Raw genomic sequence first — 12672 nt, 5'->3', positions numbered from 1 at the left:
CTCATCACCTTTTTCAGGAGCCGCGGTGCGTCGATGTCCAGCTTACAGCGCCGCTCGATCACATGGATGGCTTCATCCTCACTCTTGTACTCATTTACAGTGTCACTGGCTACAAACATAGGGATCAGAGGACACGTAGGAAACCTTCTTTCATATGCCTACACAGATGGAAAGAGAAGAAAGCAAACGACCATCACAATTCATCCCCGAGGGCGCACGCAGAATTCCTTCGCTGATGTCACCAGCAGTTGGAGGCTCAATGTCCTTCAGAGCGTCCGTGGAAGGGGCTGAGCTTCACTGAGTCCACATTCCAGCTGAGAGTCACAGTGTATTCCAAGCAATGCATTTATTAATACACTCCTTTCCAGTAAAACGATTTTTAAAACGCACAGAATATCTCATTTCTCCCCTCCCTCTGAAAAAGGCAGTTGTTCGTTTTGTGCAGCGACAACCCTCTTGTCAGCAGTAACAGGAAAATAAGACCCTCTAGTTCTAAAATACCACAGGACAAAACAATTATGTGTAGGATTAAAAAAACCCCCCACATGCTAATTACCGGTGTTTCACCAAGCTGTCCAGAGGGATTTTCTTACAGCTCCCAAAGGTCTCATAAAAACATTTCAAATGCTATTTCTTAAGCTAACAGAGCTCTCGAGCTCCCTGTGCAGAGTGTTCATAATGATTTCACTGCAGTTTATCAGCTCACAGCTTTGTCCAACAACAGTCAGTCAGTCTTTGCAATACAATGAGGCCCTTTCACACTCCTGAAAATGTAAAGTTTTTGCAATAATGCAGAGCTAGCAACAGCTTTGATTCTGGTGAAAGAATGAAGTCATTTGAATAAGTTATCTCCTAAATACTTGACACACAGAGAGAAGATGGCATTAAAGCAGAAACACTCAGACAGGATAGTAAAGAATCTGGGATCAGTAAAACAGGTAAGAGGAAAATGGGTGATATCCCCATTAATAAACTCGTTGAATTTTAGTTTTAGAACCACTGTGGCTATATAAAACAACACAACTGTTATTTTTTTCCTTTTCTTTCATAGTCACTACAACAGTTCTGCTTCTCTTTGCCTTTTTTTTTCTTAAGTAACTAATTCTTTAGCCTGCTTTCCACATCCCCAATTACTTCAGTTTTGCTGTTATCAGAACCTCACTGGCTTTGGTGAAAAGGATTTTGCAAGGTGTCCCAATGCAGAAGAAAGATTAAATAAAGTAAACCTCAGAGAACATCACAAAACAACTCTTTAAGAGAGCTAAAATATCCACCCTGTCCTTATAGATGATTTTAACTGCTCTGAATACAGCTGGGCTGCAGCACCAACAGGGAGAGGGTGTGGAACAAAATAAGCAGCAGCTGCACAAAGTATGCAATGGTGGGCCTGGAGGAGAAAAGGTCTCTTAATTCTCCCTTTAGAACAATTAAAATACTTCAGTTTATTACCAGTGTTCAACCCCAGTTTGAAGGCAGTGTTACTATGGTGACAGCGGGGCAAGGCACTAAAACAGTGCCGGCTTTTTTCCCTCGTGCATATTTTTAATCCATTTTTGCAGCATGACCGTCCCGAGTTCATAAAGCTCCTCTGTAAGGCCCCAGAAGCACAACCAGGGCAGGGGGACACACGGTCCCTTCTTCAGGAGTTCATCTGTGCACAGCTGGTTTTGTTTAAAGGAAGAACAGCAATAATTTCTGGGCTCTGGGATGGCTGCACAATAGAAGTAACAGAGCATTAGTGTTGGAACACAAGAGCCAGCAGTGGGGGGAAAAGTCTTTCACAGCTCCAGCACAAAGGGAGGATGGCTCCTATTAACATGGTATAAGAAGTTTCTTCCTTCTTTGGTCCTATTAGTATGGCAAAGAAATTTCTTATTTCTTTTATAAGGCTCTTGTTCTGGACAGAAGGCTGTACATTTTAGTACCTCAGCCCTCTCACTGAACAAGTCTCAGCATTCTTCCTAAATTAACCCCTATTTTCACTGCAACAACTGCAGTTAAATGTTGTCCTAAGTCAGAAAAAGAAAAGATTTCCAGAAGAAACAAAACTGAGAAGTATTTCTCGTTTTCAGACTGCTTCATTTAATACTTTTATTTTGTTTTATTTGAGGACCTCATGTTATAACCATTTTTTATAGACAGGAGAGCAGGGGCAGTACATATTTAACATTTTTCTCACTATTTTCAAAGTATTTTTTACATTAAGATGACAGTGAATTTTCTCCATCTGAACAGCCTCCTCTATGCCAAGCCCTTTTGCAAGTCTCCTTCATTGCACATATTGATGTTTTTCCCACCTTAGTTCTCAAAACACTTCCCATTTGCCCTGTGAACGCTTGCAAATCAGAACATTACCTGCTCCTGAGCGTTTACTGAACTGTGAACAAAGAAATGCCCAAGAAGAATTTGTTGTTCTGAATGGGAAGACTGAACTGAATGTGTTCAATTTGGAAGAGAACAAAATAATTATCTGCCAAAAGCTGGCAAGCTGAACTGCTTACAGCAAACTACTTGAAGGTTCCAAAGAGATTAACAGCGACACAGGATTCTTCCTCCCTAAAGAACATGCACACAGAGTATTGAAAGCTGTTCACAGTCAATTTTATTGAGCTCTTAAATTAGTCCTGTGGTTTGTTTTTTTTTTTATGTACCATTGGCAATATGTTCTTGTAATGCATCATTTCTCAGAATAATTCATGGTTTGAATAAAAAGTGATTAGAGTGAACCACGGCCACATCAAAATATTCCATCTGATTCGAGCATAGTTGTGTCTTCCACATGTGTCAGACAGTGCTGAGAGGGCAGGGAAACGCTGCTAAAGACTACAGGACACTGATAGATCCTCCTTCACCATGGACCAGCACAGCCCAGGAAAAAAAACCTGTAATTTGGGGTACAACACAGCAAGAGACACGTGAGTCAGGGCAGCACATGCATGGTCAAGACTGTGGCTATTAAAAGAGCACGAGAAGATTAAAGGAAGATCAAACACTGCTTTTATTTTCTAACAGAACTGAAGGGATTTTCCTGTGTTGCTGAAGTGTTTTGAACCAGAAGTTTTGCCTCAAATGCAGCTTTGCAGACAGGAAATAACTGAACTGCGTTATCCAATGTTCCTCCAGCAGTCTGATAAAGCACAGTATCTTGTAAAATGCTGCAAATTCTCTGTATGATAGAGTTGTGGTTAAACCGGGTCTCTCTTTACAAATAAAATCATTAGATAGTCCACACCTTTGTCTCAGGATCCCAAACACAATTAGTTCCTCAAAAGCAAAGAAGCTGCAGCAGACCCTGAAGGACTCCATGCAAGAATGAAAAGCTGTTGCTGTAGGACTCAATGCACCCAAGAATGGTGTTGCAAGGACCATTTTCTCCTGTCACATGTGACACACATGGTGTGTGCAGATTCTGCTGTGGAGCACAAGTAAAAAGCCCAGATGTGTTCACCCTCAAAACCTCCACAGCTGCTGCTGGGCTTGACATGAGAAGCTGCAACACCTCTTTGGCTGAGAGAGAGACACCTGGGTGCAGATCTGTTAAAAGATGATTTTAAGCCTGCAATTCTGCAGTTCCCCAATAATGTACTTTTTACAGCGTCCCACCAGCCTCTGGAACATTTGCATACTCTGATATATTCGAAGCTGCATCAAGAAAAACACAGTCTGGTGAAGCAGCTTGAACTGCAAATTTAACTTTCTTAATGCACGTTAACAGCAAGAGCACTGACAGGCATAATTTCAACCAAAACAGCACTGTAATAAAGCTTCTTTCCAACTGCTTCCCTTAGCAACTCATGCTCGGAGGAGAGTCGAAATAACAGGATTTATTCCACTTTTATCCTTGCTAGTATTTCAGCTGTGTTTAAAGACATGAAAGCATTTCAGAAGTCAGACTATTTTAAACCCACTGCAGTTGTTTTTCATAGCCAAGGGAATTGTACTTGCTGCTGCTGCTGCCCTCAGATTTTGGAATTCTACTATCAGGAATAACAAGTTCCTTTCAACATATCACCTTTAAAACAGCATCTAGGTATGACCCCAAACCACTCTTGCTGAGGACCAAAGACTTCTGGCTTTTTGCTTCTCAAACCATGCCCAGGGCTAATAAAATACCTTGATAACAGGCATGTGTTCAGCCCTTCAGTGGGAAAAGTCAGTCATTTATGCAAATAAATTACTCAGCTGCTCTGGCCAGATTAATATATTCCCAGTCTCCTGCCTTCAGGGATAGGGACTGTTTGATATTTCCATTAGATGACTCAAAACTACCTTCTGTACTGAAAAGAAGAAAAAAAAAAGAAATCTTGCAAGCAATCTGATGCTCTGCTGTTCTAGTAGCTGAATCCTCCAAAGAGAAATTGTAACTGAAAATAAGCAGTGAATAAGCAGGAATTTCAGTCACCATTTGAAAAATGAAGCATATTGAGTGCTTTATACACCTTAATTGCATGAATCAAGCTCTTAAGATGCTTTATTTCTTTTTTTTTCATGTTTTCTGATCAAACTGGCTGGAACAGTGACCTTCCAAGAGCAGCACAACATTCTCCAAGGGCACCTCAAGAGAACCCACGAGCAGATTCATCCTGGCAATCCAGTCTAGTCTGCAGCACTCGATGTGTGCCACATCCCAACTTTAATTCCTGCCTGCAGCACCTGCCTACGTGTGGGCACTAATCCTATACACTTCCAGTACGTGGGACTCCTGAATTATTCATAAACACACAAGAAACAAGAAGGGTCGCTCCAGCAGGATGCTGCCCTGGCCCGACAGGCTGCATTCCAGCAGCTTGATCATTCCTGCATTCCTCCACTACATCCCTTCCTCCCCCTGCATTAGAGCACTGCAGATCAATAGGAAAAGCACTGGTTCATGGGAGGGCAACCAAGAGGTTTCAGATTCTTGGCAGCTGCATTTGGAAGGGAACAATTCTGGATTAACTCTCACGGACCAGCAGACACCTCCTCATGCCCCAAACAGTGCTGTTCAGAGCTCCCTACCTCTCTCCTTATAATCCATCCATCCATTTAAAAATCATTATGCTTGCACAAAGCAGTGTGATCTCGCTGCCAGTGTCTGAGGGATGTGAGCTCACACGGCAGTGATCAGCTCGAGGGGGGGGTGTGGAAGAAAACAGATGGTTAGAGCGGATATACCTCAAAAAGCTCTAGAAATAGGGGGTTTTTTTGGTAAGGTAACACTCCCAGGCACCAGCAACAGGAACGTGAACCAGACTGCAGCTTGGGAAAGAACAAACATGTTGAATATAGAGGGAGTCAGCTCTCTGGAAAGAAACCCTCCTCTGAAGCCAGTTCTGGGAGGAGGAACAGCCTTCCAAGGACACGTTCATGGTACCCAGCCAGTCCCAGCAGCACAGTTACACTTTGCTTTTTGCAGTGACCTTTTCCCAGCACTGCAGCTCCACAGCAGCCCTTGCTCAAAGGAGGCTTAAATGGTTTTTCTCTCCACTGCGTTTTCACTTCATTAAACGTTCTCATTTACAAAGAGAGAAGTTATTCTCCTATCACTGGGAAACAAGGGCTGCTCAGCAGCCACTCAGTTCTAGAACTCTCTCTCTGGAAAAGGCCAAGAATGCTTTAGTTACAGATGAGGTTTGTGGGGACTACAGACAACCCACCAGCACGAGACATGCAGGGTCAGACCTGTCAGTGAATGGTTGTGTATCACCTGAAACACAAAAATTTCCTATATGCACCGTTTCTGGCCCTAGACAAATGAGAGGCAGTTTAACCATCCTTATTTTTGATTTCTCTGTAAATTCTGGCCCAGTTTATGCCATCAAGGTATCACTAGTCAGACTTACAGAGTACTGGGATGATAACCCACTGCACAATTGGTGTGTGCAGAAGTGGACCTTACCTGCAAGAGACCTTCCTTCCCTACTACTTTTCTCGACCATGTAGAGAACACAATGCCTTACTTTAAAAAGGGGGGGGAAGTTTAAGCCTTCTATTGCAATTTCTACCTTTAAAAAGTGTTTAAAAGTGTTCAAATTAGAACTAGAACACAATACACTCCTCCAAAGGTTTTCCAGCAAGGCTCACCAATGATGAACCTGCTGGCTGTCACAGCAAGATCAACAAACAAAATGTTTGCATAACAACTTATCACTGAACTGGATTAAGCAATCAGAAAGTACATCAGGAAATACCTTGTGTGGAAGCCCTCCAAATTAAAAATTATAATCCTTCACCTGAAAGAGAGCTACTTCAAGGATCATAAAAATTAAGGCAAAGCATTTTGCCCCACAGTGGTACAAGTCACTCAGGAACAGGATATATTGTCTTCACCCTCTGTTGTTCCGTGGTATGAGATGATATTTGGCCATTTAAGTATTAATGGTGACTATTAAGTGTATCCAAGATAAAATAAATAACCCTTCTGTAAGTCACACTGAAAAAAAATTAAAAAATCAATAGGACAAGCCACTATCAGTAAGACAAACGTTCTGCTTTATTTTAGAAGCTAAAATTTCCTGTTGACTACACAAGTGTAGAAAGTGCTACTGACCTTGGACTTTCTAATTAAATGATCATTAGTGCATTTAGAGTGTCAGTTTACAGCACTGTTCACATACAGTCTTCCAAAGCAAAGCATTCCCCAGTAATTGCCCAAAATGGCACAAATGCTTCTACTTTGCAGGAATACATTCACTCCTTAAAGTTCATAAACAATGGAGTTGGTCTAAAATTTTCAAAAAGGGGGCTATGAAAGTTTTATATAATTATGCATCAAATCCTTGAACTGTAATTACAATTAGTTTTTTAGTCCCTGAAGTTCTATTTTTTGTTGTTGTTTTTTTTTTCCCAAGAGACTACACAAAAACACTTTATTATACAAATTACGAGACAAGTGCTAACAAGAATCTACTCTGCACAGGTGCTGTTCATGAATTCTAACTGAAGGCTAATTAATTTCTCCAACAGTAAGCAAAGCAAGCTGGAGAAATGACCTCAGCTGTTCTCCAGTGCAGTGATCAGAGCCTTCAAGTAGAGTATCTGGAAAGAAAAGTTGTCAATGCTTCAAAAACGTACTGCAGCATGACATTCAGATTCCTAAAACGCTGTATTTATGGTACTGCACTGAAGGAGTGCTCAAATTTACTGCCCAGTCTCTCATAATCAGAAAATCCATGGCTCAACTGACTCAGGAGAGACTGTCACTGAATCAGTCCTGGCCTTACAGACATTAATGGATCCTGCACAGTCTCCAAGCATTCCCTGTGCTTGGAACACTCACAGCTGTTAAATAACCTGTGCTCTGAGCAGCCCAGACACCTACAAACACTGAAGGTCACCAGAGAAACCATTCCATTAACACCACCAGGGCTTCACTGGGCCTTGCTGGAGCATGAAGTGCTACAATGACTTGCTCTTCACAGTATCCTTGCCTCGAGAAAAGCATCTGAGAGCCTTAAGGGGCTTAACAGCCAGTAAATTGAGCTTCCTCAACTTGCCTCTCCTTCTGTGGAAAGGAAATGAAAATTCCTGAGAAATTCTCCAGGAAACCAGGAGCTCAAGAAAATGAAACCATCTATAAGCAGAGGTGGACAAGAAACCATTTTTTCCCTGGCATTAACCAAAGCCATTAAATTCCTGCCCCTGATGGCTCCTCTGTCACTCAGGAGTCCTGCATGGAAGAAAAGGTTTTATCAGGTGCACAGAAGAGCATAATCCCTGCCCCTCCTTGTCTTCTTTTGATGCTTACACTTGTTTAAAGGGGTTCTCTTGATTTAATCAGGTTTCACTGGAAAGGATTTCAGACCCTACACTGCTACAAATGACCCACTACAACCTTGCAAAAGTCCACACAGAAAGAGGAAGAGATTTATTCCAATACATTCAAATTCCCCCCTGGTTTAACTATATAAAGCTTCAGATCTTAACACTTCATATGAAGAAGAGGGTAAGACTATTCTGCTCATTTTTACATTTAGCTGTATTAGAAGCCCACAGTACTTTCCAGTTAAGTAAATATCCAGTTAAGTTTCTTGCACATTTCAAATAGACTCTACCTGTTAAAATCATCTTATGGACTCACCACTGAATAAACAATACCTATTTGTTCTACCAAATAGGTTAACAGGCCTGTCATACCAAGCAGGCACAGCAATTTGCTGCTCAAATCCTAGAAACACAGCAAGAAAACCTCCCATCTCCACATCCATTCTGCAAATTCCTGAAACAAAGTGCCTGAGAACAATGAGGACGTTCCTCACAACCACTACAAAATAACCCAGCACAAAGACTAAACCCAAATTGAATAACTACTTCGTAATCTTACATGAAGGGCTTTGATTCAGTGAACTGAAAATCTCTATGGAGTCAGGAAACGGTAGAGAAGTTACTCTTGTGCTTTAGCTTCAGTAAGTTACTCCAGCTGAGACCATTAAAATTTAGAGAATTTTTTGTTGGCCTCTGGCTCCAGACAGCACTTACCACTACTCATCCAAAGCACGTGAGGGATGTACATGGGGAAGCAAAAACAACCCTTCAGAACAGACTCCCTGTGGCTTCTGACAAGGAGCAAAGCCCTGTTACACATAACAGAGCTTTATCTCCACACAGCTCTGCAGACACAGTCCAGGCTACTTCACACCTATTTAATCTCTTCCAAGTCTTCTGCAGTGTAAAAGGAATAACTTCCTGTTAAATTTGGGGCATAACAATAGTTTATACACATGGACAATCACAAACATCATGAAATGGTATTATAAAGGAAACCGTGTGTTTGATAGCTCCCAGTTAAAGTGCTGTTTTACACGGCACATCACACACCAGCCTGGATTTCTGACAACGGGACCTTTCATGTGTTGAACTGCTACAAAGCACTTCCAAGTGAATGTAACCACACTAACACACAAATACTGGCATTTCTGTCCATCTCTGTAGCTCAGGCAGCATTTCCATGGTTACAGTGTTGATCACTATTGGCTCTAAGAAAGTTCCAAATCCAGATCAAATGCATAACCTGGTGTTTTAAACAGCCCTAAAAGCTACCCTGCAGGCCAGTTCTGGTCACCTGGGCCCTGAGTCCCTCTGAGGTGTAATGAACTCGGGCACAGAATCACTGACTCACTCAGGCTGCAAAGTACTATTAAGGCCATTCAGTCCAACCATTAACCCAGCACTGCCCAGTCCACCAAAAAGCAGGAGGAAAGTGTTATTGGGGGACTGCAAGGTCTGCAGCAAACTGCATCTATATTGGAGCATAAATGTATTGGCTCCAGAGCTGGTGAATCTCAGCCTTGGTATCCAGTGTTTTCAAGCATGAATAAAGTTACTCTAATACTTTAATATTTCATTAAAATAATTTAGGCCTTATAAATAAAGCAGGAGATCCAAAACAGGCTATGAAGCAATCTTCTAGGTAAGTGGAATTTTACTGGTAATTGGCTGTCGAGTTACGTAAGTGCGGCCACCAACCCACCCGAGCGAGCCAAGGGCCTCCTTCCTGCACCAGGAAAAAACAGCCAGACAGAAACCTCAGCTCTCAGGAGGGATGGGACCAGTCAAGCCACCCACACAGGCTCTTTCTACACAGATCAGTACTTTACCCCCCTCAGTGTACCCTTCCTATTCAACATCTGGGAGTTTTTTATGTCAGAAAAGTGGTCACAGAGAAGCTTTACCGTCAAAATTACAGGGGCTTATGTTGCATGCAATGAAACAGGAAGGGAACTGGCTCTTAACCATCTGAGAACCACTTTGCTACACGCAGAGATGCCATGTTCTTCCACATAAAAACTACATCTTCACTGATTTAATGCAGCTTCTTTCAGATTTCTGGTGGTAAAAGATGCACCGGCTCAGCAGGCAGAACAGTTTGGGGATAAAGGAGCTGACCTGAAGACATGTTTTATCTGTAAAAGGAGGATCTTCAATAACCACAGGCATGCCTCAACGGGACTTTAATTTGAAGAGTGGTTTCTTTAAAACAGATCTGAGTCACCTGTGGTTTGCCTAAATAAACCTGCACAGGTGGAACTGTGTCACACTTGACACAATTCTTGTCTGGGAGCCTGAATGTCCATCCTCAGACAACACATTAATGACCAGGGCGGGGTATGAGGAGAAAGTGGACAGCTTGTGTAGGAGTTTTGGAGTTAAACCTGCTTTGCCTCCCAGGCACTCACAGAGAATCATTAATTCTCTTCCTCCCTTTGGGAAGCCCAGACAGCCCAAAAGAGCCCAAAGCACAGTGCCACTCCACTAAAGAGTGAGCAAGCCTAACTTCAATTGCAGGCTTTGCACAATCCTGAGACACAAATCTCTAAAATGAGAAGCTGGAATAGAGAAGTTGGGCAAGTACTACTCCTTCCTCAAAAAACCCCAAAAGATTAAGGACAGAAACCCCAACCAATGCAAATAAATAATAAATGCAAATAAAATAATTTTAATCTTCCTTTCCTTTGGAGTAAGCTGGGAAAGCCTGATCACTCAGGTTAGGCTGGCTTATGACTGAGACCAAGATCAAATTGCTGGTTAGAAAGAAAGCAACTTACATTGCTCTGGTCTAGGCTGAAGGTGGAATATCAAGGACAGACTTTGCAGCCCTGCTGCTCCAAGCTGCCCTTCAGTATACACAGACCGTACCTGACCCAGTGGGGGCAACAGCAGTATCAGATGGACCTGCAATTTCACTGTAGCTTGTTTATATTAAATGCATTTGCAAAACCACTCCATGTTCAGAAAAGAGAAAAAAAAAAAGTCTGCCTTGCCCGTGTCCCAAGCAGGACAGATGGAAATCAGCCTGGCCCAGAAGCCACACAGCTCCCAGCACAACACTGTGTTTGACAGAACGTGCCCTGCAATTAAGAGTCAACTTCAGGAGTTCCTATGATAGGAAACTTGGCTTCTGACCCCAATTGCACAGGACACGACTGTTTTGGCTCAAGGTTAAAGTACTATGGAGAAGAGGCTGACCTCCAAAAGAGCATCACAGCACAGGCTGGCCACAGGCCAGTGAAAGCTTAAATGCCTGGAGACTGACATGTGATTACTGGGGAATGTGAGCTATTCCCAAGCACTTCCTATTTCCCTGCAACGCTGGCAATACACAAACCTTTACATAACACAGGGACATATCTTTCTTTAAATTTTTTAAGAGGCACACATAAAAACGACTGTAAACCATAAAGCTTGTCTCCCCACTTATTGTAAATAACCATTACTTGTCTTACAGCAGTTGAACAATCACAGCTAAGTTCTGTGCTGCCAACAGGCATCTCAAAGGCACAGGGTGCTGTCACAGTGAAAGCAGAATTTGGAACTTGGCTTCCCCTTTCCTTTTCCAGTTAACAAAATTGCATGTCTGGTTCCTCTGAAGAGGAACCAAAGTTTTACTTTAAAATTCAGCTGCAATCCCACTGTGTCCACTGAGGATCTATTTTTAGAACAGTCAAATATTCCCTACTGCTCTATTGTACCACGCTCAAGTCTCACTTTTATGAGCCCTATAATTAGTATTCGTCACTTGTTTGGTCTTAGAATCAGAGACACTTTCAATAAGAAGGTCTGTTAAAACATGTTTAACATCTGGAATATGTTAGGCTATTTTAAATAAAATTATTACTGTGCAGACAAAATTTAATTTAGGAGTGGAGGAGGAAAGGATGACTACAGCACTGCTACAGTATGGGCTCAGAATTCCTCATTAAACCAGTGTCTGTAAAGACTTGTACTACCACAAAAAACAAAGTCTCCTGATCTCCAGTCAGATCCCCCCCTCCCCATGACGGTTCAGTGAAACAGGTTTGACTTCATTGCCTCAGACTTCACCCACCAGGTTTTCATTTGGCCCAGAGGCAGTTGGCCTCTAAGCCCTGCACTGGTGATTTCACTCTTCCAAGACCATAATCAGTACATTGAGCTTTGCCAGAAGGACATAATTCAAGATAAACAGCACGGCTCAATTAATGTAAAGGTCTCAGTTTGGCTTTTGGACCAGCAAGATATTACCTTCCAGACAGAAAGCAGCCATACTCTATTAAGCAAACCAATTAAATTTTTTTTAAGTACACCAATTAAAACTTGACCATTCACTAATGTCAATGGAATGCCATCAAAATGCAGCATGATAGGGTTTGGAGCCCACAGGCTATTTAGCTCTTAAGCTGGGAAGTGAAGTGGAACAAAAAAAATTTCTTTACCTTATATCCATGTCTGATGTATCAGAGATCCTCAGAAAGGTTAAAAACTGATGGTGGAAGATCAACAGTACAAAGCAGGGGTTCCTTACATGACATCATAAACTACTGAACAGACTCAACACCACGAAAATGAGTATTTAAAAACTGACATACCTACCAGGGCAGGCAGCACAGAGAACCGAGTTTGGTTTTACTGCCTCTTCCAACACGAGAAGGAGGAGGGAGGCTGAGCCAGAGCCAGGCTCTAGAGAAGGGATCTATCACTTGACAGAGCATGTCATGAAGCACAGGGTGTCAGGGTGACATGACAGAGCTCACTTGGTTCCAGAAAGGAATTGGGAGGCACAAGAAATCCAGCACATGCAGTGTTATTACAGACAACGGCACACTCGGGACCAGAAGGGCTGTCAAGACACATTGCTGGAGGATGAGAGTATCCTAAGAGAGTGTTACCATATGTTTATCTCACTCTTATCCTCTCCCCTAGAGGCAGATACTGCCC

At 42.3% G+C, this 12672-nt stretch overlaps 1 protein-coding gene across 4 annotated transcripts in view; it reads right to left on the bottom strand.

Annotated features, from left to right (window-relative positions):
* Window positions 1-12672, bottom strand: part of SEC14L1 (SEC14 like lipid binding 1) — a 41365-nt gene that overhangs the window by 17691 nt on the left and 11002 nt on the right. For all 4 annotated transcript variants that reach the window (XM_051797503.1, XM_051797504.1, XM_051797506.1 and 1 more), the window contains exon 3: window positions 9-158. In XM_051797503.1, the coding sequence (XP_051653463.1) occupies window positions 9-158 (150 nt within the window). The remainder of the gene's footprint in view (window positions 1-8; window positions 159-12672) is intronic.

The sequence above is a fragment of the Manacus candei genome, unplaced genomic scaffold (assembly GCF_025592945.1).
Source record: "Manacus candei isolate 608988 ecotype Guabito, Panama unplaced genomic scaffold, ASM2559294v1 h1tg000047l, whole genome shotgun sequence".
NCBI classification, from domain to species: Eukaryota; Metazoa; Chordata; class Aves; order Passeriformes; family Pipridae; genus Manacus; species Manacus candei.
The sequence above is the reverse complement of the archived record's forward strand: the minus strand, read 5'-3'. Positions and strand labels throughout refer to the sequence as shown.